The 27,414-nt window shown below is 36.4% G+C and overlaps 1 protein-coding gene and 1 long non-coding RNA gene across 4 annotated transcripts; one reads left to right on the top strand and one right to left on the bottom strand.

The window, feature by feature from the left end:
• Positions 1-15,093, top strand: LOC311296043. The gene is made up of 3 exons (XR_014628465.1): positions 1-224; positions 8,688-8,811; positions 14,962-15,093. It is a non-coding gene; the product is annotated as an uncharacterized lncRNA (long non-coding RNA).
• LOC311296042 (guanine nucleotide-binding protein G(q) subunit alpha-like) lies at positions 8,305-26,533 on the bottom strand. Of its 3 annotated transcripts, none has more exons than XM_084417698.1 (8): positions 26,068-26,533; positions 25,144-25,299; positions 20,880-21,064; positions 20,153-20,307; positions 18,409-18,537; positions 16,600-16,729; positions 14,907-15,060; positions 8,305-8,926 (listed from the first exon to the last, which is right to left on the bottom strand). In XM_084417698.1, the coding sequence occupies exons 2-8, from the start codon at positions 25,292-25,294 to the stop codon at positions 8,718-8,720; spliced, it is 1,113 nt and encodes a 370-aa protein (XP_084273824.1). In that variant the 5' UTR covers positions 25,295-25,299; positions 26,068-26,533; the 3' UTR covers positions 8,305-8,717. The 3 variants fall into 3 exon arrangements, with proteins under 3 accessions (XP_084273824.1, XP_084273826.1, XP_084273825.1); XM_084417699.1 differs by lacking the exon at positions 8,305-8,926 and adding an exon at positions 11,336-12,736; XM_084417700.1 differs by lacking the exons at positions 25,144-25,299; positions 26,068-26,533 and adding an exon at positions 22,791-23,235.
• Positions 26,534-27,414: the final 881 nt, after the last annotated feature.

Raw genomic sequence — 27,414 nt, 5'->3', positions numbered from 1 at the left:
GCAAGCAGATCTAACGAGGCGTCCTGAGCTCTGACAGGGCCAGTGAGGCTGGCTGTGCCACGGCTGTCGCTTGTAGGAAGCTGATACACACGCACACAGGAGGTGCCCAGCGGGGAGAGTGTCAGCTCAACTAACGGAGAATGACAGTCACCAGTGCCGCCGGATCACACATCAAGACGCACTTCAGTGCGCGTTTCCGGCTCGCTGTCTATTAGTGCGCGTGGGTAGGTAAACTGGTGCCATGTCTGCGAATATGCCTATTATTAGGCTTTACACATAATTGTTTACCATGGCTATGGTATTTTGGCATAAACTACTGAACATTTACCATGATAAAAATAATCGGCTGTATCAAATATCACCCTAAACATCTGTAAACATGCAATTAGGTGCGTTTCTGGCAGAACGCTGTACAGCGCTTCAGAATAAATGGATCTTCTGTTCATAAATCAATAAGGAAGTATTTTCAGGCTGGTCTGACTTGCTCCTTGGGTACATTCGCATGCTAATCGGCTGAGCAAATCTTTCATGACACTTTGAGTGATTGCAGATGCTCCAGTGAGTCAAAGTCAAGGCGTGCACTGTCATGTGATCATTATGTTTGCGTTTTCTTCAGATAATTCTTAAAAAATAGACCAAGAAAGAAAACGACGTTTTCAGTGTAGCCTATTTAATATTTACGGTTACACTTTATTTTAAGGTGTCATTGTTACAGTGTAATTATATATTTAAGTACTGAGAAATATTAAGCAACTAGGATACTTACTATAGGGTTATAGGATTAGGATTTGGTTGCGGGTTAGTTGCATGTAATTATGTATAATTTATAGTTATTACTATGGTAAGAACATGTAACATATGTTACAAGGACACTGTAAAATAAAGTGTTACCCTATTTTCTATAGCTGTTTTGGTAACACTTTACAATAAGGTTTCATTAGTTAATAAATTAACTAACAATGAACATAATATTTGTTACAGTATTTATTATTTTTTTGTTAATATTTGTTTAAAAAATACAGTCATTCATTGTTTGTTCATGTTAGTTCACAGTGCAGTAACTAATGTTGACAAATAAAACTTTTGATTTTAATAATGTATTAGTAAATGTTGAAATTAACTTTAATTTAGATTAATAAATGCTGTAAAAGTCTTGTTCATTCTTAATTCATGTTAGCTAAAGTAGTTGACTAATGTTAACTAATGAAACCTTATTGTAAAGTGTTACCTGTGTTTTTATGCACTTTATGTTGAATGCTCCTGCAAGATCAATTTTCTTTCTATCTTTTTAGCAACTTAATGTCAACCAATTAAAGAACAACCATAAGCAAGGTGCAATATAACTTACTGTATATACATACTAAATAGAATATGTGCTGTAAATATACATATGATTTTATATATAATCTGCAATAATCTACAGCAACAACAGGAGCAATAAAAGCTGCAGCAATAATCTACAACAGCAGAAGCAATAAAAGCCGCCGCAACCATAATCTGCAGCAGCACCAATAAAAGCAGCAGAAGCAGCAGCAGCAATAATCTACAGCAGCAGCAATAATCTACTGCAGCAGCAGCAATAATCTACAGCAGCAGCAATAATCTACTGCAGCAGCAGCAATAATCTACAGCAGAAGCAATAAAAAGCAGCAGCAGCAATAATCTACAGCAGCAGCAGCAATAATCTAATCTACAGCAGCAACAGCAGCAATAATCTACAGCAGAAGCAATAAAAAGCAGCAGCAGCAATAATCTACAGCAGCAGCAGCAGCAGCAGCAGCAGCAATAATCTACAGCAGCAGCAGCAGCAGCAGCAATAATCTACAGCAGAAGCAATAAAAAGCAGCAGCAGCAATAATCTACAGCAGCAGCAGCAATAATCTACAGCAGTAGCAGCAGCAGCAATAATCTACAGCAGCAGCAGCAGCAGCAATAATCTACAGCAGAAGCAATAATCTACAGCAGAAGCAATAAAAGCAGCAGCATCAGCAATAATCTACAGCAGCAGCAATAAAATCCGCAGCAGCAGCAATAATCTACAGCAGCAGCAATAAAAGCCGCAGCAGCAGCAATAATCTACAGCAGCAGAAGAAATAAAAGCATCAGCAATAATCTGCAGAAGCAATAATCTACAGAAGCAATAATGTACAGCAGCAGCAGCAGCAGCAGCAATAAAAGTAACAGAAATAATCTACAGCAGTAGCAGGAATAATATGCAGTAGGGGTGTGACGAGATCCCGCAAGACTAAAATGTAATAAATGCTGCAGCAATAATCTACAGCAGCAGAAGCTATAAAAGCCGCTGCAGTAATAATCTACAGCAGCAGAAGCAATAAAAGCAGCAGCAGCAATAATCTACAGCAGCAGCAATATAAGCAGCAGCAGTAATAATCTATAGTAGCATAAGGAATAAAAGCAGCAGCAGCTGCTGCAATCAGGGTTTGAAATTAACATCCACCAACCCGCCAAATGCGAGTCAAAATCAGCTGTGGCGGGTAACGCTGTCAAATCACTTGCCAATTTGGCCTGTTACTTATTATGTTTACTCACTTTGCTGGGGAAGTTCGTGTAATCCAAATCTGCGCAAATACTCAACTCGCGAGTCATCATGATATATTAAATACAGCGTATTTAGCAGAATCTGCGCATGTCTGGCTTACTTTACTGGCTTTACTTTACTCGCATTTGGCGGGTTGGCAGGTGTTATTTTCAAACCCTGGTCATACCCTTACCACGCCAAACACTCAGAGAGTTGTCATGACAGAAATATTCTATATATGAAGAAAGAAAAATTCTATTTGGTTAAGGTATTTATTTATCTGACAAAATTATTTGGCAAAAAGACAAACCAAAGCTACAGGTTTTTTTTTTTACAATGCAAAATTGCATTGAAAAACATAATAATTACCACAACATAATCTGTTATTAATATTACATTGGTTCTCTTAATTTTTTTTTGCGTGTGTTCATATTTTCTTTGTATGACAGCCTGGCCAAAAATGATGTCGGCTCAATTTGGTATGTTTTATTGCGTTATAATAAATACAACAATTGACTTCAAGCACAACTATGCAATATGCTTACAACATCTTTAACTCATTTTTAATAATATTAGAATAAAGGGTGGAGATGTCCATTTTCTTAGGCCGGACATCACTTTTGGCCACGACTATATGGCTGATGTGCTGAAATTAGTAATATTTCAATAAAGCCTTTGTCATTCTTTTCAGTTGTTTTTACATAAATTTGGCTTACACTTTTCATCTTCCATATATTTTGCTAGAAAAATTGACATACTCAACAAGATTGTGGACCATCCTTTGTGTGGCTTTCACCAAACCCAAGAAAGCAGCCGAGACATCCATGTTCACTCCGAACTGCTGTCCTCGTTGCTCTCATCTTCGGACTCCTCTCTCTCACCTAATTTCATCTTAAATTGGGTCTGGGGATTTAGGAAAGATCTAGATTCTAGACATGAGCTTGAACAGCTTGCTTAGGGTGATTGTCAGCAGGCCATGGAATGCATTTCCAGATGAGCTAATCAGTGTATGGGGCGGCTCATTAGAAAAATGACACTGAGCATTTCCAATCTGTAGCGTTTTCTTTAGAGGTCTCAAAGTGATTGCAACCCAGTGGGAGATGAAACTGAGTAGGAAAAAATACAATTGTATGTTTGTCTAAACTGACCTGAGCTTCACTTGCCACAAGCAAAAGTTCCTGAAATTTGCATCATTATTATTGATTTTTTTATTATTAATTTATTTTATTTAATATTTATTTTGTTCAATTTGTTAAATAGCACCTCTTCCAATGCTAAATAATTAATGTCTTGTAGTATAAAGTATAAATCTAATTTCAAAAACAAATTTCAATGTTTTTCTTTTAATTATATAAATATCACACTCTTGGAAACTTTTTACTGTCATAATTAATTTTTGTTTGTTTATTTCTTTGGTAACACTTTACAATAAGGTCTAATTTGTTAATATTAGTTAATGCATTAAAGTAACAATGAATAATATATTCTTACAGTATTTATTAACCTTTGTTAATGTTAGTTTAAAAATGTTCATGCAAGGTCACATTGCATTAACTAACAATTTTAATTATGCAAAATTTTTCTAAATATTATTCAATAGTTTGTGTATTTAGGGCAGATAAAACACTAGCTTTAAGACTAGATGAGTAAAGTTTGGTGAAAAACGTTGATGTTGGCTTGACAATGCCTTAAAATAACTTAAAGCTTGAAAATAGAAGGTTTTTCTCAAAGAAGTTTTGTTAACGTTCTATCACATTGCTATCATGTTTCAAGTCGCTAACATGTTTTAGCATGATTTTGTACATTGCAGGCATGTTTATAACATAAATTAGCACATTGCAGCATGATTTGACATGTTGCTAGCATGACTTTAACATGTGTGCATGTTATTAACATGATTTAACATGTTGCTACCATGATTTAACACATTGCTGGCATGTTTCAGAATTATTTAGCACATAGCTAGCATGTTTAAACATGTTGCTAGCATGATTTATCATTTTCCTAGCATGAATTAACACATTGCGAGCATGTGTCTTGTATGATTTAGCACATTGCTAACATGTTTTAAACAGGTTGCTAACATGATTAAACACATTGCTACCATGTTTTAAACATGTTGCTAGCATGATTTAGCACATTGCTAACATGATTTAAACATGTTGCTAGCATGATTTTGCAGGTTGCAAAGCCAACATAGCGCAAAAAAAATAATTTTATTCAAAAAATGAAATTTCTATCGTCGTTATTTCCACTACAGAATGCTATTAAACACAAGTACATAATTTGAGATATGCTCAAAATGATGATGTTCATGGCTTTCAGAATGACAAAATTCTCCTGTGATGTTTGTTAGACATTCATATCAGACAAATAGAGAGTAGTGAATCACAGCAAGTGTGAGTGTCTGTTTTCAAACACCTTCTAAAAGCATGTGAGAATGTCACTGTGCTCTACATCATGCTAAAATTATAAGCAATTAGAGGCTCTTCTCTCACTCGGGTCACAAAGAGCCTGTACAAGTGTGACAAGTGGACTCTATAGTAATGAATATCAAACCACCCATGTGCGCTCAAGTACTTTCACCCATTTATCAAATAAATAGAGAGGAGAAGAGGTGAAATTTGGTGTGATGTCATTTTTCCAGTTATTCCAGTTGAAGACCTACAACCTATACCCTGTTATTACTGTCTAAAACCCATAGAAAAGAGCTTGTAGATTGCTTAGAGAGCACTTGGACCCCTGGTAGGTTCTGCAAATATAGGTTATGGCTCTGGAAGTTATAGTGTAGAGGAGAAAGTGAAGCAAGAATATCCTCAAGCTTGAGTGGTTTATGATGGAGCTGAACGGATCCCTCTGGAAACAGACCACGCAGATACTTTCCGTATTAAAGGATAACTGTCGCCAAAATGCAACCTAGGGTATTTTTGTTAATCTACCCAAGGCTAACTTTCGTTTAAAAGCATAATTAGGATGGAAACGCCACTTTTAAGTTTGACCGTATTTTCGTTTTCGGTCAAATTGCCTTTTGAATGGGAGTGCTAGGGGCAGCATCAAAAATCGCTATTTTTAAAACACTACGAAGGCTCGACACAACATGAAACTCGAAGTATCACCAGGGGCTCTACACATGAACTCGAGCATTGAGAACATTGTTTGTGTACACAGAGTTTACTAAAAAGAAAGATTTTGAGCAACTCACTGTAGCTGTGTCCGCCGCCATTTTGTCAGTCAAAAATAGTCGATCTCCGAATGCAACGGAACAGGGAGGAGAGTAAAGATGGAAAGCTCCTAAACCTTAGTTCCATATAAATTCACGGATAATTTTTTTGTTTTGTCGTTAGTGAAAATCAATATAGACCTTGTATTTGAAAAAGGATGCTCATATAAGAAACAATACTAAAATTCAGCGTCAGTTCATTCGCATTCGGAGATCGACTATTTTTGACTGTCAAAATGCCGGCGGACACAGCTACAGTGAATTTGTTCAAAATATTTCTTTTTAGTAAACTCTGTGTACACAAACAATGTTCTCAATGCTCGAGTTCATGTGTAGAGCCCCTGGTGATACTCCGAGTAAAGTTTCATGTTGTGTCGAGCCTTCTTAGTGTTTTAAAAATAGCTATTTTTGATGCTATCATAGTAGTGCCCCTACCACTCCCATTCAAAAGGCAATTTGACCAAAAACGAAAGTACGGTCAAACTTAAAAGTGGCGTTTCCATCCTAATTATGCTTTCAAACGAAAGTTTGCCTCGGGTAGATTAACAAAAATACCCTAGGTTGCATTTTGGTGACAGTTATCCTTTAATACAGGTGTTTATTTCTGTTGTCTTGTAGTCTCAAGACATACGTTCATTTTAAATCATATATTAATAAATTGTTGTGCTATTCCACAGACTTTTACACTTCTTTAATATTATATAGGTATACTGACTATATAATTGTATGATATATAGGCCAACACTATCGTTCAAAAGTTTGTGGTCGATAAGATTTTTTAAATGTGCTTGAAGAAGTCTCTTATACTCACCAAGGCTGCATATATTTGATCATAAACAAAGTAAAAACAGTAATATTGTGGAATATCATCACAATTTAAAAGAACTGTTTCAGAATGTAAATGTATTCCTGTGATTCAAAGCTGAATTTTCAGAATCATTACTCTACAATTTCTGTCACTTTTGATCAATTTAATGTCTACTTGCTGAATAGAAGTATTGATTTCTTTCAAATAAAATCATACTGACCACAAACTTTTGAATGGTTGTGTGCGTTTATGCAAAAGTCACTGTGTGTATTTAAATAGGCAAATGCTTAAGATTCTATGATTGGATCATTATTGCAGTGTTTATGTTTCTAGCATGTTTGCCAACAGTTCATCTAACCCTAAATTATGGAGTGTGTAGCTTTTCATTTCTTAATAAACCATGTTGGAAGAAACATCATGGCCATATTCCAAGATGTCAAGATTCATCAGGCTCAAATTGTGAAAGAATGGTTGGGAAGGAGCATGAAGAATCATTTTCACACATGAAATGGCACCTCTGAGTCCAGATCTTATACTCATTGAAAGTCTTTGGGATGTGCTGGAGGAGACTTTACAGAGTGCTGGACTCTTGCATTGACAATACAAAATCAAAAATGTGCACCTTTTGATGGAAACAACATTACAACATTTATTTCCATCAAGAGGTGCATACATTTCTGGCTTTTTCCCCCCTGGCTGTTTGTTTCATTTTTTTCGTCATGTCATACTTTAAAATTTTTGATCAAAAGTTTAATTTAGGATGACTTAACTTTTTATTTATTTATCTGGTGACATATCCTGTATGCTGCGTAAACTACCAATAATTAATTTTAATATTTATTGTGTGAAAATTATTTCTATTTTTCCTTGAAATAAAAAAACAAACAAACAAACAATGCAACATGTTGACTTTTTGCATCCTTTTGGATTTGAAATGAACCAGAATCCTGTCAGAAGTAGTAGGTCATCTGGATACTTATTACTACCCTATACTGTTTTATGAATAATGTGAATTCAGACATACAACTCATTTCACATTCTGGTTTTCACCTACTATACTGTAAAAAAAAAAAAAGTTGCTGCCTTAAATGTTTAAGTACAATCAACTTGGATGTTTAAGTCATTTCAACTTAAATTACATTAAATTGACTTAAAATGAGTTGAATCTGGAATAACTTAGTTTGATGAGTTAAAGAGATGTAAAACACATGTTGTCAGAACTTATAGATCATACACATTTTTATAGTGTATATAGGAAGGACTAAGGAGACAGGGTTAGTGTCTGAGGCACATTCTTGGCTCAGAGTAGAAAAAGTCCCAACAGATTTTTAAGTAATCCATAAAGTTTTAAGACAATAAATATTATCATTGACAAAAATGTAGCCAAAAATAATGATGAGACAAAATTTCATAGGAAATGAATACGGGTCAATTAGACCCCCTTTATGCATTCTTGAGGTAATGATACAAAAATATTTTTTCCTCATCCTATGACCAAGAAATATGAAAATTATATTGATGAGGGCCAGAAAAAAAAGGCCCCCTTTTTTTTTTTTTGAAGAATTCATGGAATACCAAGTAAATAAATGTTTTCATTGATAAAATATTAAAAGAAATCACTGCATGCCAGGTCAATCTGACCCTCTTTATGCGTTCAACTGAAATAGATGTATTTATAGTGTGCAATATTGGGTCTATTGTGTGCAAATATGGAATAAACGCATGGAATACTTGATTAATTGTCATTTAGCAAACCGTTTTTATTCAAAGAGACTTGCAGTATATACATTTCAGGGACAATCTAGCATTATACCATAAAAAGGGGACGTTTTGTCCATTTCTTGAAATCCTTGTCATATTGTCTTATACGCATAGCCAGTAGTGCCTCTTTATTTTCAGTTATTGATATTTTGTGATATTCTTTTTCAACAGAATATTACTAATTTATTTCAGTGTAATGACAGTCCCATTTTGCGTTTAATGGTTCAAAAAATGACACAAAATATTGCTGAATGCAATGAATCAGTCAGTAGAGTTCAAATTAGCTGTATCCATTCATAGGCATATCCATTCAACCTATAACTTATTTGGTGAGCTTCACAATTTCTTTGTCTTTCCAGGAAGCAGTTCAGATGAAGCCCCTCAGTATCTTAAAGCATACCGTAAGACTGCAGTTCCTTGATGAGAACCGTTTTCTTGACATCATAGAAGACCTTGCGGATGTTGTCAGTGTCGGTTGCACAGGTAAAGTGTTTGTAAATTTGCTTCCGTTCTTGCCTTCGTTTTTCACGGCTTGAAGCTTCTTTAAGGTACAGATCACTGATGTAGTCCATCGCTTCATCCTGGTTTTGCTTTTGGCCTGGCATCATAATAGGGTGGAGTTGGAGAACATTGAGATAAAAAAGACAAGGAAAAGGGAAATAAAATTCAACCGAAATTTGGATTTGAAAAAAAGGAAAAGAACAAACAAAAGGTATAACATTTCACTATAGAAAACCAGTTTAATGATGTTAAAGTTAAAGGCAGTTTCCATGTATAAGGTACACTTTGTTTTTGTTTTTTTGCATTAGAGGCGAAACATAATTAGAGTAACTTTTGGTAACACTTTATTTTATTTTACAATGTCCTTTTTACACATGTAGCTACTATAATTACTTTAAATTAGGCATACTTACATGCAACTAACCCTAAAACAAACTCTTATTCTATAAGTACATCAAGTTAATTAGTACTACTCGTTACTCAGTCCTGTATAATTACACTGTTACACCTTAAAGTGTAACCTTGTTTTTACATAACACATCTAAGTCTTTCTACAGCATGCAGAGAAGCAAGTGAGATCAAATTTTGTATACAAATTGTAGTGTTGACTTCAATCATCAAGCACAAAACTGTTACCCAAATTTTTGTGCGAAATTATTTTTATTTGATTCATGGGAAATATGTTGATCAGTACCTAAAATGTAGCTCCTGAGTAACAGCTTCATTTAGACATTTAGTGCGACCCTTTTTTTTCTTTTATGTTTATTTCATGCTTATTGGTATGAAATTGCAGCGACAAATTGTATTCAAATCGTTTTTAGACACAATTTAAATATAATTTATTGGTAACAGGGTTGCAAAAATGGCAAACTACATGTAAAATGAATAGACAATAAAAATGTAAAATGTAGTTTTTACCTTCTGAGGTTCACAATAAGTATTTTCTGAAGATTAACCACCTCCTTCATCAACCATTTGTTGAGGAACAAAAAAACGTTTGTATTTGTATTAGTATATTTGAATACCCTATTCATGGAAAATGCCTCATTTCTAGTTTGATGCTGGTGATGATTATAAGCATAAATATTAGACTTGTTGCATTTCCAGTTTTTGTTATTATAATTCAGGACATAACATGTTTTTTCTTTTATTTATCAGTAATTATAAACAGATGGCATATATCTTTCCTGACCGATTCACAGTGAACACACTAATATTAGAAATGATTTCTAATTTTAATAACAGCAGATGGACTGATTCGATTCATTTAATTGCTTAAATAACAGCTAACCCTGCCTAATTAGTAGAGTTTTCTATGTATTAATACTAAATAAATACATATATATTCCAGTGTGGTTGAACTAATAAGAGTTTTATGTTTAAAGATACTATTGCATTTGTTTATACACAACAAATAAACCATCAGAACTTTCAGCAGAACTATACTAATATATATATATATACACAGTTGTGGTTAGAATTAATGGCACCCCCGGTAAATATAATCCAAAATGGCTGTAAAAAAAAAACTGCATTGTTTATCCTTTTGATCTTTCATGAATTTTTTTGGCAAAAATCTAACTTTTCATTGAAGTAAAACAATTGAAATGGGGGTGGGGAAATCACATTATGAAATAAAAGTTTTTCTCCAAAACATGTTGGCCATAATTATTGGCACCCTTTTATTAAATACTTTTTGCAATCTCCTTTTGCCAAGATAACAGTTCTGAATTTTCTCCTATAATGCCGGATGAGTTTGGAGAACACCTCACAAGAGATCAGAGACCATTCCTCCATACAGAATCTCTCCAGATCCTTCAGATTCCCAGATCCATGTTGGTGCTTCTCCTCATCAGTTCACTCCACTCATCAGGTCAGGGAACTGGGACGGTCATGGCAGAAGCTTCCTTTTGTGCTCCGTAACACATTTTTGTGTTGATTTTGATGTTTGTTTTGGACCGTTGTCCTGATGGAAGATCCAACCACGGCCCATTAAAGATTTCTAGCAGAGGCCGTCAGGTTTCGATTTTTTATGTGTTGATATTTGATAGAATCCACGATGCCATGTATCTGAACAAGATGTCCAGGACCTCCAGCAAAAAACATATGCCCACAACATTAAAGATCCAACGGTATATTAAATTGTACAATGTTATTACTCATTGTGATGGATGATTAATCCCCCCCCCACCCCACCCCACCCCACCCCACCCCCCACACACTTTCAATTCTTTTACTTCAATGAAAGGTTAGAGTTTTGCACAAAAAAAATTAATGAATGATCAAAAGGTTAAACAATGCAGATTTATTTTTTACAGACATTTTTTATCATATTTACCAGGGGTGCCATTAATTCTGACCACCACTGTGTATATATATATATATATATATCATACGGTAAAACTTTATTTTACAGAGTCCTTGTTACATGTACGTACTGTAAAAAGTGATCAGTTGACTTAACTTAAAAAAATTATCATTATTTAAATAAACGTAATGCTTAAAGGTGCATTAAGCAACTTTTCATGTTAAAAATACCCGTTTTTCTAACCCATACATGCTTAAACAATTGCCTGATGGGCTGAATGAGCCCTTCTATGATCACTGTGATTGCCTCTATAATCCTGTACAGTAAAATAAATAAGAGGGATTCGCCTCTCCAACGCAAACTCCACGTAACCGCGTGCACAACTCTGGTTGCAGTTTCGTGTGTCACCAGAAGGGGGCATAGTTCTGCAAAAACTCAGAGACTTGCGCAATGCACCTTTAATTGAAAAAATTAAGTTATGTGAACTTGACAATTCCACGTTACGTCATTTTTTCGATTAAGTATGACGTTTATTTACTTAATAATTTTAAGGCAACAGGGTTTCCTCAATTTTTTTAAGTTGAGTCAACTAATCACTTTTTACTTTGAGTTTTTACAATAAATTATGGATTTACATGCAACTAACCCTGAACCAAACCCTATAGTTCATATATTACTATATTACTCAGTACTTAGGCTATATGTTTAATTACACTGTAACAATGACACCTTAAAATAAAGTGTAACCCATCCTACTGTATATATACACAAAGTCACAACTTAAACTTGCATGACAGGAAAGTAACAGTATAAGCTCCATTTTGAGACTATATTGCTCTAAAATAATATAATTGTTTTAAATGACCAAAATAAGCAAAATAGAAACATTTCCACTAACTACCATTTTTGCTTGTGTGGTAAAAATAGTAGATCATATTACATAAAGGACTTTTTTTTTTGCTTCATTTCGAAAAGAAAGCAGTGCAGTGACTCTTGCTCTATTTAAGTGATCAGTAAAGTCAAATATCAGATCAGTCTCAGGTCAGTCTCGCTGGCAGCTACGGTGTTGTATTCTCCTCGCCGCCTCCTCGAAACTAGAACTCGCTGATAATCCGTCAGCTGTTTAGGTGTAAATCCTCATACTTTCAGAGTGATGTCACTTTAAGCAGACTGTCAGTGTTGGAACGAGGGGAAAGTGTGTCACACCGTAAGAACATGCAGATGTTTTTATCCACCAAAATGATGAAACAAACAGAAGTAGGTATATAAGAAAAGATGAAGAGAAAGACAAAGAAAAGCATAGGGGATGCACAAGGAAAAATAATTCAAGCCATCCTTTGTGCATCCCTCCAAAGTCATTTATTAGATTGGCAAAAACTGGTGCTTCACGGGCCGCTCAAAGCACCCCGTACTCCTGCAGAGACTTGATCAGGACCGTGTCTTTCACGTCAGTGAAAACCATCCGGATGTTATTGGTGTCCGTTGCGCAGGTGAAGTGAGGGTAGATGTTTTTGCAATCCCTTGACTCTGTATTCACGGCCTTCTGTTTATACATCTCTCTGATGTAGTTCCTGGCGTCTTGTGCGTCCCGCTGTTTGCCTGAGGGTGGCACCAAACCACAGAGGAGGGGAGGGGTTAGTACGAGTATGAAAAGATATGAGTGATTGAAATAGGAGGAGCACAAGCAAATTGAAGAAGGGGGAAGAATGAGGTAAGATGAGAGAGAGAGAGAGAATCTGACTAGGCAAACATTTTTAAAATCACTATTGTCAAGAGCTTCTGCTTGAAAATTAATATTTAACCCTTTTAGAGTCAGTGGAGCTCAAAGTTCGTTTGTATTAAAGGGCCAGTTCACTCAAAAAGGAAAATGCTTTCCTTATACATCTTAATTTGACTTTTCTTTGATAAAAAATAATTGGATTATTTCTTTATTTGATCAGTAATATTGTGAAAAAATATTTTATATATTTTTATTTATATAACACAAAAAATATTTGTAATATAATATTATATAAAATTATTTATAAAAACAAAATTATACAGTGTGTATATATATATATATATATATAAAATCTATTAATCGCAATTAATCACATCTAATAAAAGTTTGTAAACATGTAATATATGTATATATTAGGGGTGCAATGATTCTCAGTAAAAAACATTCGCATTCTGGCTTCCCAATACACTACAACAGCGATGATCAAAAAAACGTGGACAAAACAGTCACTCTCTGTAAACTTTGTTCAACAGGCGTGCCGTATACTCTAATATGACCAGTCATTTATGGTCATCAATTGGTGTTGATAGCGCACGAGCGCAGGTGAGACCTGAACAGCACATGTTGCTATCTACTACAGAGTTTTGGCGCTTTTCCACTACACAGTACCAGCTCGCCTTGGCTCGCCTCGACTCGACTTTGTTTGGTTTTCCACTGTGTAAAAGTTGTACCTGTACCTGCTTCCAGGTACTTTTTTTCGTATCACCTCCGGCGAGGTTCTAAGCGAGCTGAGGCGATTCTAAAATGTGACGTGAAAACACGGCAGACTGCTGATTGGTCAGAGAGAATCGTCACTATTCACTGCGTCATCATTGCACGCGCCAGACGGAGTATCCTGAATAAAAAAACAGCAAAAACAAAAACAAAAACATCCAAAAACAGCATACACTCGATTTCCTCCATTGTCCTGTGTGTGTGGGTAGCGGGTGTGTGTCGCGTAGAAGATTAAGTCACGGCAGTTTCCTGCGGCGTCGCTATGACGACCAGGTACTATTGTGGCGGTACTATCTGCAATGGAAAACGGACCGAAAAGCGAGCCGAGCCGAGACGAGTCGAGTTGAGCTGGTACTGGTAATGGAAAAGCGGCATTACGGTTATGGTTTGGTTTAGGGTTACTTGTTATTATGCATAATTTACTGTTATTACTACACTAAAAATTATTTTCATGATTATCAACTTTTTTTTCTTTTGTCAAATCAACTTAATTAATGTGGTTTAGATAACATAATATTTTGAGTTTCTGTTGATTGAACCAATCTCCATTACTAAATGTTTTTATTTCAATGAACTCAAAATAAAGGCAACCAGGTAACTCAACTATTTAAGTTAAACCAAAAATATATTAAGCCTCGCCAATTTAAACATTCAAGCGCAAGAATACACAAAAGAGAACTCGTGCTGTGTAAAGATTTGTGTCTGCGCGCACATGGAAAGCCGCGTCTCAGACAGAATATTAAGTTCTCTTTTAAGTCTTGCGCTTGAATGGACAAATTCACACAAAAATGTGTGATTTCAGCAATCCTATAAGATCATTACAAATCACACTGAACGACATGGATCTATAAACTTGGGTACATGTATGTAGACTGTACGATGATGACACCCATTGAATCGTAGACTACAAAGCAAATTAGTATAGAAGGATAAAATGTCATCAGCATGCACTAGTGGTAAACAAATAGATGAATCACACTTGTGGTTTTTAATGTGCGCTGAAAAAAAAGAGGAGGAAGTGAAAGAGGAGAATATGGACGTGGTCATGGCTATGGATAAGAGGCCAACTTCGCATTCCATTTTTGTAAATGGAGCTTGAGGTAATAGTTTTAAGCATTTTTATTGGCTAGAGATCTGTCCTACCCATCTCCTGTGAAGCAAAACCTGTTCCAACGGCTCTATCAATTCTGTTTCCTACATACTCCCATCCTAAGGGGCAGGACAGGTCAGGGCCTATTTACTAAGTTGTTAGTGCGCAAACCCTTCTTTCCATACCTCCAAAGCCTGGGAAGTAACTTTTTAAGTCAGACGTCTTGATCTTTTCCTCCAGGATGTCCATCTTGTTTAGGAAGAGGATGATGGAGGCGCTGGCGAACCACGGCGAGTGGATGGTGGTGTAGAAGAGCGACAAGCTCTCTTTCATGCGGTTCTGGAGCCGGAGAGAGGAAGCGTTCAGAGCAAAGGTTAATCAGCGCGTCATGGGAATTTTCCTAGCCCTCCACCTTCCCCAGCACCACCTGCCTAGATCTGCTAGTGGTTTCTCCCTATTTTCCTTGCAGCAGCTCACATTCTATTCACCGTATTTATTTGCATGTTTCGGCAGTAGCCTTCACTCATGCAGCAGCAGTGTAGCAGATCTAGTCTGCCAAGACTAAACCAATGTACATTCCATTCTAATTAATAAATGCTTTTTAAATCTATCCAGAGAGTTGTCATGATTGAAATAAAATGAAGCCTGTTTTTTGTATTCCATACAAAATAAGAAAATGATACTCTAATTGAATAAAATAAATACATTCATATTTATTGTACTGAATTTTTATTTAATTTATCATGGGAAAAAAATCATGTGTCCAGACTAGATTATGAAGTGTTATTTGAGTATTATTTATAATACTAAAGTAATGTTAATGTATAGTATTTTTATACTATTATATCATTTATTAATATATTAATAAAAACATTTTTTAATTTTTTTTAAGATTTAGTCATTTTGTTGTGTGCTTTCGTCATTTTTATATATTTATATTTAGCTTTATTTAATATCAGTTTTAGTAATTTTAATTATTATTATTTTTTAAGTTTTTCATCGAATGTTTGTATTTAATTTTATTTCAGCCTTATTTGAATTAACAAAAACTATTTTTAATAGCAAAATATTAGTTTGTATAGTTAACAGTAGTTGTTTTAGTTAACAGTACTGATTTATACAGGGCTGCCAACTTTTGAGTTTAGCTTGGAGTGAGAAACAAGGAAAGGGGGGTTAAAATAAGTGTATTGTGATTGTCAAAACATTTTGGAATTCATGGAATTTCATTAAGTTTAGTGACAACATGTCACAATGTTTACATGGTACAATGACTGGTAGGCTACTGTTTTTATTAGTGCTTGACACAAATTTAATTCATAAGCTTGCGATTTGATTCCGATCTTGATTCAATATCGATTAATTTGGATACATATCGGGTACAGTAGCTACATTAATTTTTCTCAAGAAAAAAAATCTCTCAACTAATGCTCTAAACAAACAGTGAAACCTGGCATTATTATTAAAGGTTCAAATTAACAGCTCAAATTAATATGATGTGGATTTTACAATAATAACATTATAATACTTTTTAATGATATGAGTGAAAATATAATATGTAATATAGTGCATATACTTAGCAAAATACTCCTCTATATAGTTAATTTTTCTAGCTAACTAACATGCTATGGTAATTAAATGGCTTTCCTGAGGTAAATAACGTTAAGTGACATTGTTCTCCAGCCGTTTTATTGACCTCTTTCTGCAGTTGAAACACTGATTTTGAGAGTTATGCACATTCTTTTTTTTTCTTTGGATTTGATGTGAAATATGACTCGGGACTCGGGCGAAACCGACCCAAGATATGCTAATCAAAGCCATTGATTAGTATGAGAAGGAAGGAGAGAGATACAGACAGACCGGGGCGATGGAGATGCTCACCTCTGTGTTATTTTCCTCCAGCACCTGGTCAAACTCACTGAGGGAGGCTAAAAATATGAGCGATGTCACATTCTCAAAGCAATGGATCCACTTCCGCCTCTCTGACTTCTGGCCACCAACATCTACAATCCTTCGGGGAACAAAAGTGGTAAGATCGAGATTAAATTGTTTATTCTTGAAACTTTCTGTCTAAACCAAAAACATTCAACACTAACTGTAAACCCCTATTGATTTGTTCCTACTTCCTTGCTGTCATAAATCAAACCTGTCTACCTCAAAATATACTGGACAGCATCAGGAAATCAACTCACGTCTTGTTTATAAAACTCACATTTTTCAACACAATTTACATTTTCTGAAACTTGCCACAACAAGGCTAGAATATTCACTAAGCTTGTCAAATCATTGCTATTGCTAAGGTGTTTTTTATAGGTGGTTGCCAGGCAGAAAGTAAATCATCTTATTTTTATTACAGCAGGGTTTCCCGAACTGCGATTTGCGACCCCTAGAGGTTTGTGACGGAACTGCAGGGGGTTCACGATTTAAAGGGATAGTTCACCCACAAATGAAAATTAGCCCATGATTTACTCACCCTAAAGCCATCCTAGGTGTATATGACTTTCTTCTTTCATCGGAGATATAAAAAAAAAAAAATGTCCTGGCTCTTCCAAGCTTTATAATGGCAGAGAATGGAGGACAAGATTTTGAAGCCCAAAAAAGTGCATCCATCCATCATAAACGTACTCCACACGACTCCGGGGGGTTAATAAAGGCAGAGGATAGAGCAAAACAAAACACCGGTCACAAAATAAAAGTCTAAAACGAGGATTTTTAAAAAGAAATGCTGGAGGAGCTTGAGTTTGTTGCCGAGCCCTGTTTGTCTGAACCGCGAGAGGCGTCATCGCTACGTCATACATCGCATCAGGGGTTACTTGTAAGTCGACTTGCGTATGCCGGAAGCTAGTTATTTTAGTTTTTGAAGTTTTAAATATGGATATTTTTCTTACACAAACGCATCACTTCAGAAGGCTTTTATTAACCCTCCGGAGCCGTGTGGAGTAGGTTTATGATGGATGGATGCACTTTTTTGGGCTTCAAAATCTTGTTTGGCCATCAAAAGTTTTATGGTAAATCATGGGGTAATTTATGGGTGAACTATCCCTTTTATGAAAAGCTATAAATTCTGCAAAGTTGCAACAGTCTTTTCTTCCCTATTGTGATTTTTTTTTTTTTTTATGAAATGGCTTCTTGAGCAATACAAAATGTTGGGTGGGACTTGATTTTGCCCATTGGATGGTTGTGGTTTGCTATTGGTCGATCTCATGTGAGTGACATGTTGTCCCGCCCTCTCGACAGCAAACACTTCAGTAAACAGTTACGAGGGCGCATGTATATATATATATAAAAAAAAAATTATGTGGATAAATCAATTATAATAAATACCACAATATTCCATACAAAAATAAGAATTGTCCATTTTAATTTCCTGGTGACTTTAAATCATACAAATTTTTAATTAAAATGAATAAATAATTTGAAAAATAAAAACTTAAATATTTTATAAATATGAAGGCCCGGTTTCACAGACAGGGTTTAGATTAAGCCAGGATTATGCCTCAGTTCAGTTTGGACATTTAAGTAGCTTTTATAAACGTGCCTGAGAAAACATTACTGGTGTGCATCTTGAGGCAAAACAATGGCACTGAGATATTTTAAGATATGTCAGAGCAAGTTCAGCTCAAACATGCATTAGTCTGGGACTAGCTTAAGCCTCGTCTGTGAAACTGGGGGGAAATATGCTTACGGTACCTGAGGGTGATCTTCTCCACGCTGAAGGTGTAATCGTTGATGCCTGTGGTGGGGAATCGGACTCGCAGCACGTCCTGGGCTGATGGGATGTAGTCTGGGGCCGCAATACGGTCCAAATTCGTCATATAGCTAAAAAAAAAAACGCAACATACTTGAGCGTTACATTTCAGAACTGTGCGAGTGTGATAAAGTGCCATGATGTTTGCCTTTTGCTTTATTGGTGTTTGTGCTTTAAACGGCAGTTTAATTAAACGTCCAGGTTTGTTTGTGTTTCTTATCACGGCCAGGTTTGTAGAACTGAAAACAGGATCGGGGAAGCAGGAGGAGAGAATGAGAAGGACATGCAGAACTGTGTAAAGGAGTGATTAGGTAACGATTAACAAGAACACCCTGATGTACTTTACAGGAAATTTGCTTAACAAAATGCAGCACTGACTTAATTTAAAGGGCTTCAGGTCTGTCAACGGCATTAAAAAAAACAAAAAAACATACTATGACAATCTGAGAACTGAAAAGCATCAAAGCATCAATCGTCAATATAAGAGAATGGAGGGAAATACTGACTTGCCCTGCATGCTTGTCTAAAGATATAACTGTATTGCCCTCCAATGGTGCCATTTGGATCTGCACAAACTATTTCAGGGTTTTTTCAACATTTTATGCTTTTGACACAAAAATTACTTGCTCGGTTTAACTGGGAAATTAAAGTGATTTTTTAATTAGACAATTTAAAATGAAACGGTCAAAATTATTGTTAATATCAACATTTTATTATTAACATTATATGGTACTATTGATACAATAACAGTATTTTTATATATCTATATATATATATATATGTTAGAAATATATTAGTTAATGTAATTATATAAACGTAATCATTTAATATTCAATAAATGCAAATTAATATCATAATATAATTTAAAAAACAAATGACCTAATGTTTATATATGAGATAATATTGTAAATATAATTCTAATTTTAAAAATCTAGATAAAAATGTATTTAGTAAAAACTGAATAAATAATAATGCATATTCAATTTAATAAATGCATATAAAATAGATTTTTTTTATTAATTAATTTAATATTAGAAAATAACTATTATTATTATTATAATAATATATTAATAAAGGTTAGTATAATATTGATTATTATATCAATAATTCATATCCTAATTATTTATATTAATAATTATGTCTAGATTTTTTTCACAGCTCGCTGAAATAATTGATTCTGATAGGTCAGTATTGTTCACATTCTGTGGTCAATATGTTTTACAAATATGCATTACTCTGCTGGTGTCACGAACTGGCTGTAAAGAGCGGACGACGGAACAAAAATAGTCAAAAATATTTAATACATCCAACCGGGAACACACAGGAGATCGCAGGAGAATAAACAAACACATCCACGTTAAACTTAGATGATACCAGATAAAGAAAAACAGGAAACTCAGGGTTTAAATACATGGAGGATGACTGACTAAAACAAAACTGGTGTTAACTATTTAAGTACCAGGGAGACTAACAAGTGAAACTAAACAAAACAGAGCATACGTGTGACAGCTGGCTTTTAAATTAATATTTCATGGCCATATTATTTATTTATTTTCATGTAATAAACATGCTAATGTACAGTCAACTGGTCATCATTTAAAAATCAAACCCTTCAGAATGATATAAGACTTCATGTCAGGGTCCTGATCACCCTGTCCAAGTAGAATTTTTGTTAGAGATACTTACTATTCTGTCGAGTCCAGAAGCTGGTACTCTCTACGGCGACTGTAACAGGCCTTGATACCCGCGTCAGCCCAAAGTCGACGGATACCTTCCACATACATTCTGTCCAGATGTGTTATCTGACGTATCTCCACTTCCTGAAACTGTTGCCCATATACCTAAGGATATAAACAATTGAGGCTTGTTTATAAGAATATAATGTGGTTGTAATTTGTAATCCTGGTCTGTCGGAAAGGAGAACTCTTACAGTTATTCTGTTTTAACATTATATATATATATATATATATATATATATATATATATATATATATATATATAATTTTTTAATGCTTATACATTTTATATGTATAAATATATTACATCATTTTTATAGGATTTCATCATTTTTATTTTAATGTACATTATGTACATAATATACATAATATATATATATATTTTTTTTTTCAATATACTGTACATGAATACAAGTGTATCATATATATTTATAGTATTATATTATGATTATACCTTTTTATATTTATATATATTTTATATAGATTGATTTAAATATTTACACAATTAATTTAAATATGAATATTTTATATTAGTAATACTAATACTTTATATACCAATAATTTATAATCATTTTACAATAACTATTATACATTTTTATAAAGTAAAAAAGTAATTTACAGTATATTGTAACTGGGAGAGGTTCAAAAACAATTAGAGCTTTTCTTTGGCAGCTCACCTCGTTCTGTGGGTTAGCGTAGGGAATCCTTAAGGTGTTCATCGCCACTGTCAGAGCCTTCATAGCTGTGAAGATATTCTGGAAAACCATTTTAGTGTAGCCACGCCTGTCTTCTTCCGAAAAGCCCTTGCCATGAATAATCCTCATCTGCTTAATAAAAGTCGTCTTCCCGCTTTCTCCAGTGCCTGAAATCCACAAGAATAAAAGGACCTACTTCATATTAAATGCCTTTAACTACTATGTACAAACATTTATTTTAATCATTTGATACAATGCAGTTATTTGTGTACATGTTTTATGTAATTACATCTGTAATTAATTCTGTAATTACACCCATAATTATACTGTTGACCCTATCCTTACTAAGTGTTATAAGCCATGAACTAAGCCAACCAGTAACAAAGTGAATCAAACTTTGATTTAAAGCAGAAAAGTATTTGAAAATCGGACAAAAATACAAAAGGTACAAGACAGTGTGTTTGACGGATTTAAGTGAGGGAAAGGACTACAATCCCATGAAGCATTGCGAACAGCGTAATTAAATTAAATACGATAGAGATAAAGCTACTCGTTTACAAATGTTGATTAAGGGGGTGTTTATATGACACCGTTTTCAACTAAAAATGGAAAACTTTTTGTGCGTTTTGGCCGTTCATTTCCTTTTCCGTTCATTTGGCCGTTTAACTTTGTTTTGGGGGCCTGAAAATGCAAACTTTTGAAAACGGGTTTCAAAGTGCACGTTTTTGAAAACGATACCGTTGTAGTCTCAGTGTAAACTACAAAAACATAAATTTGTGAAAACACTTAATTTGTGTATTAAGTGTTCAGTCTATATGCGAGAGCTGACTGCTACCAACCACGTCCATCGGTGGCGGATAATGGACAGCCCTTCAGATATGAAGGTAAGCTACGAAATAAGCTGGGGGCTCTGTGCGGTGGTCCCCAGACGAATAAGTAGTCGTGGACCAACAGCGGAGGTCTATCAGGTATGGAGGGACTAGTTGAGTGGCATCACTAGATCCGCTGCAAAAACTCCATTTATGCCAATGATACTCCTCGACATGGCGAGTACAGTCCGCCATCAACTAAGACTGCTGCCTCCACTGCTCTGTGGGTAGTCTTCCGTGAGCATCTCGTCTCCTCAAGACAAGGCCGCGTTGGGGACACGCGAGAGGCAGGCTCAACAGACAGAGACCTGGCAGCCCCCTGCAACTCCACCGTCCATCTGGTTGTCTAGAGTTCATCTCCTGCCACTGGATATTGGATTCTGGAGTGAAGCTGTGGAGATAGGGTCTGCGCCCCCCTCTCTTCACATTAATCCACTCTCTGCGTATGCTATCACTTCACCGTACAAGCCCTTCGGCGACAGGGTAAATGTGACAGAGGCAGGTCTTGGATCAGATTGGCAGCCTCTAGCCTGAGCCCTGCACGGAGGCGGCACATGCGTGATGGTCGTTGTGTGGATGGGTTGGAACAGCGTCCACCTTCGGCAGCTTCTTGTGTGACTGAGCAGCCCTCTTTAGGGTCCGCACTGCTCACCCCCTGCCAGGGGGAGGGTCTAGAAAAGGTGACCCAAACATTACCTGTTCCCTACACTCCTGGGCGGCCCACCGCTGTCGTCAAGGCATCCCATTACGCGGTCGAAAATATAAATCTCTACCAAGCTTGTGGCCTACAAGTCAACATCAAAAAGACTGAGATCATTGCACAGACCATGGTCCCCACCCCCACACCTCCTGAATTCTACATCCATGGCACACCAGTAAAGGTTGTTCAGCACTTCTGTTACCTCGGAAGCATCCTAACACCCACCTGCCTCATAGACAACGAGATCCAGGCACGCATAAACCTCGCCTCCTCTGCCTTTGGTAGACTTCGATCTCGAGTCTTTGTTAATAAAGATCTCCGTACCTTCACCAAAGCGGCTGTCTACCAGGCAGTCTGCGTTTCCACCCTGCTGTTTGGTGCAGAAGCCTGGACTCCCTACCGCAGGCATATTCGGTGTCTCGAGGGCTTTTACATCAGATGCCTCCAGCGCATACTAGGTGTCACATGGAAAGACAAAATCCCCCACACGGACATCCTACAGCGCACCAACTCCAGCAGCATGGAGGCAACCCTTGCTAGGCTGCAACTGCGATGGGTTGGACATGTTATCCGCATGCCCTCCCACCGCCTACCCCGGCAGGTCCTCTATGGGCAGATATACGCAGCCAACAGGAGACCTGGGGGTCAGAAGCGTCGCTACAAGGACCACCTCAAGTCGACCCTGAAAAGCTGCGGCATCAACCCTGGAGTCCTGGAAACAACAGCTGCCAACCGCCAGGCATGGAGCTCTGCACGTGGTCTGGGGGCCCAACAGATCGAATCACAGCGCGCTGTGACTGTATTTCAGTCCCAACACAGAACTGTGCTATGTCAACGCAGACACCAACGTGTCCAGCCACAACTGCGTCCAGCCACAACTGCACCCATCCTCAGATTCAGCACTCACATGTCCAGACTGCGGCAGGACATGTGGCTCCCGGATTGGGCTTCACAGCCACCTTCAATGGCACCGCCGACAGCAGCGGTTGCCTCAACACTCCAACAACGCATCCTAGAAGTGACGTCATCTTCGAAATCGATGGACTGCATAAGTAGTAGTAAGTATATGCATGTAGTGTTTATTTACAAAGTGACAACGCCAACTACTGGCCCTGGCAGCAGAATACAGCTTTTTTAGTCGTTGGATCCGTGCGAAGGGGGATCAAGTATTTTGAGAGTTCAAGGAGACCGACTCGATTACATCATTCGCAATGCCTCATGGGAGTGGGCAGAGCTAAAGAGCTCTTTTGGCGCGTTTAGCTTTTTAGAGCTTTCTGTACAGCATCATGGGCAATGTGGTTTTTCATCAGGAATTCCACTGTTAAACTCTTATTTTAAAAATAAGCTGAAATAATGCTGGCTGGCAGCTTCAGCAGAAGCAAATACCATGGATTAACAACCTCGTGGCTCACTGTAGGTCTGTCTTTAAAGGTTTATAAATTATCGTTAATTTCAAAATCAATTTTCTTATGGAGAAAATGAATGGAGATTTTACTTCCGGAACCCGCCCGTTGCACTCTGGTGGCAAAAGTGTTTCGCAATACAAGATGAAAAAAATAAGTGCATTGACATAAGTACAATAGTATCTAAAGACACCTAATATAAAGTCAGGCCAAAAAAAAAAAAAAAAAAAAGTAAATATTACATGAAAAAGAAAAGGGATGTCAAACACTAGTACTGAAACCAGGTCACGGCATGACAAAAAGAGAACCGAAAAGAATTCAAGGTGCAGATGATAGCATTTGAGGCTTTTCTCATGCACAAAGGAATGTTATCTGTCATGTAACAAAGCGAGATGTTTGAATCTCAGACTGACATTTGGAGACGTGCCCTGTCAGAAAGCATGTGGCCGGACGTGTTTGGATGCCTTCACCATCGGGGGACTTTCTCTGCTGTAAAGTCTACAACTATTTCTCTTATTGTTTTCATTTGATGATTTGAGCAGATAAGCGTTAACTAGTTATCGGTAACTCAAACTGCAAATATTTGACAGGCAAACAATCACACATAACATCATCAAATCAGTGTGAGCAGTGCAAGGGAATCGACAGAACAAGAAAACACATTTCAGGCATGTCCTTCTAATGTTCTTGAGCACTTCAAGAATGTGTCACTCAAGACATCACGAGACAAATTTGATATCATTCATACTAACTTGCTATTGACAACTATCTCCATAGGTGGCTCAACAACAATGACTTGTCATGCTGTGATATTCTTTACAACACCCTAATTACCTCCATTTAATTAGTCACAACAATAATATGCCATTCTTGCTTGGTGATTGTATCCAACAGTAATGCAGTTAAGAATGATCAATATTATAGCAAAAAACATATTACTGCATGTTGTAATCTCCTTCATTGTATTAACTAACATTTTTAATTTCAATGAACTCAAAATTGAGGCAACCAGTTAACTTACTTAAGTTAAACCAAAAAAAAATTTTTTTGACAGTATATATATATATATATACAGGCCCTAGCCTTTTTTCAAAATGCCCATTTCACCGTGTCAATAAGAACATGCATAAACATGTATTTTCCAAATTATGGTTTACTCCCTTTACAGTTAAGATGACTCCAGATCCACTCACCTGATCTCATCTCCTTGAGTGATTTCTTCAGTGTCCATAGTTGCGCTTTTAAATATATTTTAATAGGTAAAAAGATCTTACCTAATAAAAGTATTTTGATTTCTCTCCGTTCTTTTTTCTTCTGGTCAGCAAGGATTTTTTTTATTTCATTGTGAATGGCCAAGGCGCTCTTCTCATCTTCAGACATGCAACAGGTGCACGTTGTATAGCACCATCTCCAACAGCTCCCCATCTCTCCTATAGGACAGAATTCAACTTTACGAAGAGCGCATTTGATTTCAGTTCCCCTTTTAATATAATGGCTCTTAAGAAAAGGGGGAATTAAGAAATTTACAACGTATAGGTTACGATTGCGAGTCGAATCTTTCAAAAAGAATCAATTGAACCGGTTCACAAAACCGTCTGAACAATTCGTTCATGACTGTATCGGTTCTTCAGTTAATGATTGATTAGTAAGTAAATAGCATTAAGTGCAGAAATGTTTGTAGCTAAAAAATAAGAAGTAAATTAATTAGGCCTATATAAAATTGTATTTACGTACAAATGTACTTTGTTTTTAAGAGCCATGTTGGCTGCAACAAACTGAACTGAGACACACGAGCTTGAAATGTGCTAGAGACTGTAGGCTAATTGCGTTGTGACATGAAAGAATCACTTAATAGTTTTATACACTGCTCGAAAGAACCGATTCGCGGAAATAAGCCGAACTTCATCATTAGTGTAGGCTACCCTTAAATGTATAAAATTCTATTCGAATGAATTCTTAGGCTATGTATTAATCGACTATTATGGGGAAAATCAACTCTTGTTTTTTATGATATTGTTTTAAAGCTCCATTTGAAAGAAATACATTTTACAATCTCGGACTTCCCCTAAGAAGAAAAATATGAAACCTAATAGTTATAATTACGTGGGCAGTGCCTTTTATTATAGCCTAATTATAATTATAAAGAAAAAAGGGAATATAATTAAATAGAGACAACATAAATGCGTTGAATCACTTACCTGCATTCGTCGACACACCTGTACGGAGTCAGTTATGCCTTTACGAAACACGATCCATTTTCCTCCCTGAGCCGAACTGGATTTGAACCAACTTTTTTCTCCTGTAGAAGGTTTCTCAGAGGTTTTCCCCCATGAAAAAATCCAGATTTATCTGTAAACGTTACATCATTTCCCCCCCTGGCTTCAGAAAGATCTACCTGCAATTCAGGAAAGTCCTTCTTGAACTCTGTGAATATGTGCTGTCTCAAAACCTAAATCAGCTGCCTACTTAGACAGCGGTTTGAGGTATTTAGCAGCAAGCGTTCTTGTGTTTAAATGCTGCAAAACGGAACAGAACGGAGGGGTCTCGAGGTGCGATTTCAAAAGTTTTTAGCTCGACGAAAAACGCTCGAGACGCCGCCGCGACGCAAGGTTCGTCTGACGCATGCGTATAGTACGCGCTCGGTGTGAACGCCCCCCTAGGCGTGCACCAGTCAGCATTTTTAGGCATCATATCGCCCAGAAATGCCGTCTTAGTGGACAGCATCTTAAGTTTTGAAACACATCCGTTAATAAGTGGAATGAACGCTAAAGTGACCATAAACCTAAAAGCTGTATACTAACCCATTGACATTGACATTGACCCAAGAAGGTGAGTATATAGGCTACATAAGGCTCTAGATTATACAAAACCTGTTCTAAGTCACAAGTGGTGTTAATTTCTTGAATAGCTGTAGGTATTTGACACTCCTCTCTCGAGCTCTGTGGATGTCAGTCTTTTGTCTTCGCAGGCAGAACCGGTTTATCTGGCCTTTCGCAGTGTTGTGAGATATCGAGATTGCCTATAGTCCACATATCGCCATGGGAACCAGGTAAGTAAGTCAAAGTCCTGGAGAAAGTCAGAATGATTTCGGTAGGCCTATATTTTTAAACAGATAATCTATAGCAACCATTTGTTGGCAAATTACCTATTGGCACCTATTTCTAGTTTTGTTATTCCAGGCAGTTGCCACATGGTGCCATCAAAGACCTAAGAATAGTCCCATGCCAATATATTTCATTTTCAAGTAGGCTACACTTAACTTTTTTTTTTTTTTTTTTTTTTAAATAGGCCTATATATATATAGCCTATATAAACATCTCAGCTGAACAAGTGACCTGGAAAGGACTTGAAGGAAGATGACAGCTTGCATTCATGCAAGTAGAATCAAAACACACTTTAGAGGAAATTTGGCTGCTTTGTGCCCTGTAAAGGTCAGCATGCTGTTACTTTCAGTTTAATCTTAATATAATATAATAGTATAAAAATACATTTCAATTCCAGGATGAGGAGGATCTTTTTTGGAGTATAGCTTGCTATTTGTGAAG

This window comes from Rutilus rutilus, assembly GCF_951802725.1.
Source record: "Rutilus rutilus genome assembly, chromosome: 8".
In the NCBI taxonomy this organism is placed as follows: Eukaryota; Metazoa; Chordata; class Actinopteri; order Cypriniformes; family Leuciscidae; genus Rutilus; species Rutilus rutilus.
Note: the sequence above shows the minus strand (reverse complement) of the source record. Positions and strands in the feature narration are given on the sequence as shown.

What these genes read in the sequence shown, in the direction of transcription:
- LOC311296042 (XM_084417698.1), bottom strand. Translation starts at nt 25,294, where the DNA reads ATGGGGAGCTGTTGGAGATGGTGCTATACAACGTGCACCTGTTGCATG. An exon ending in ACGCTAACCCACAGAACGAG is followed by an intron (nt 20,308 to 20,879) that starts GTGAGCTGCCAA and finishes TTATATCCTTAG; the next exon opens with GTATATGGGCAACAGTTTCA. An exon ending in CTTCTGGACTCGACAGAATA is followed by an intron (nt 18,538 to 20,152) that starts GTAAGTATCTCT and finishes TTTTTTTTTTAG; the next exon opens with CTATATGACGAATTTGGACC.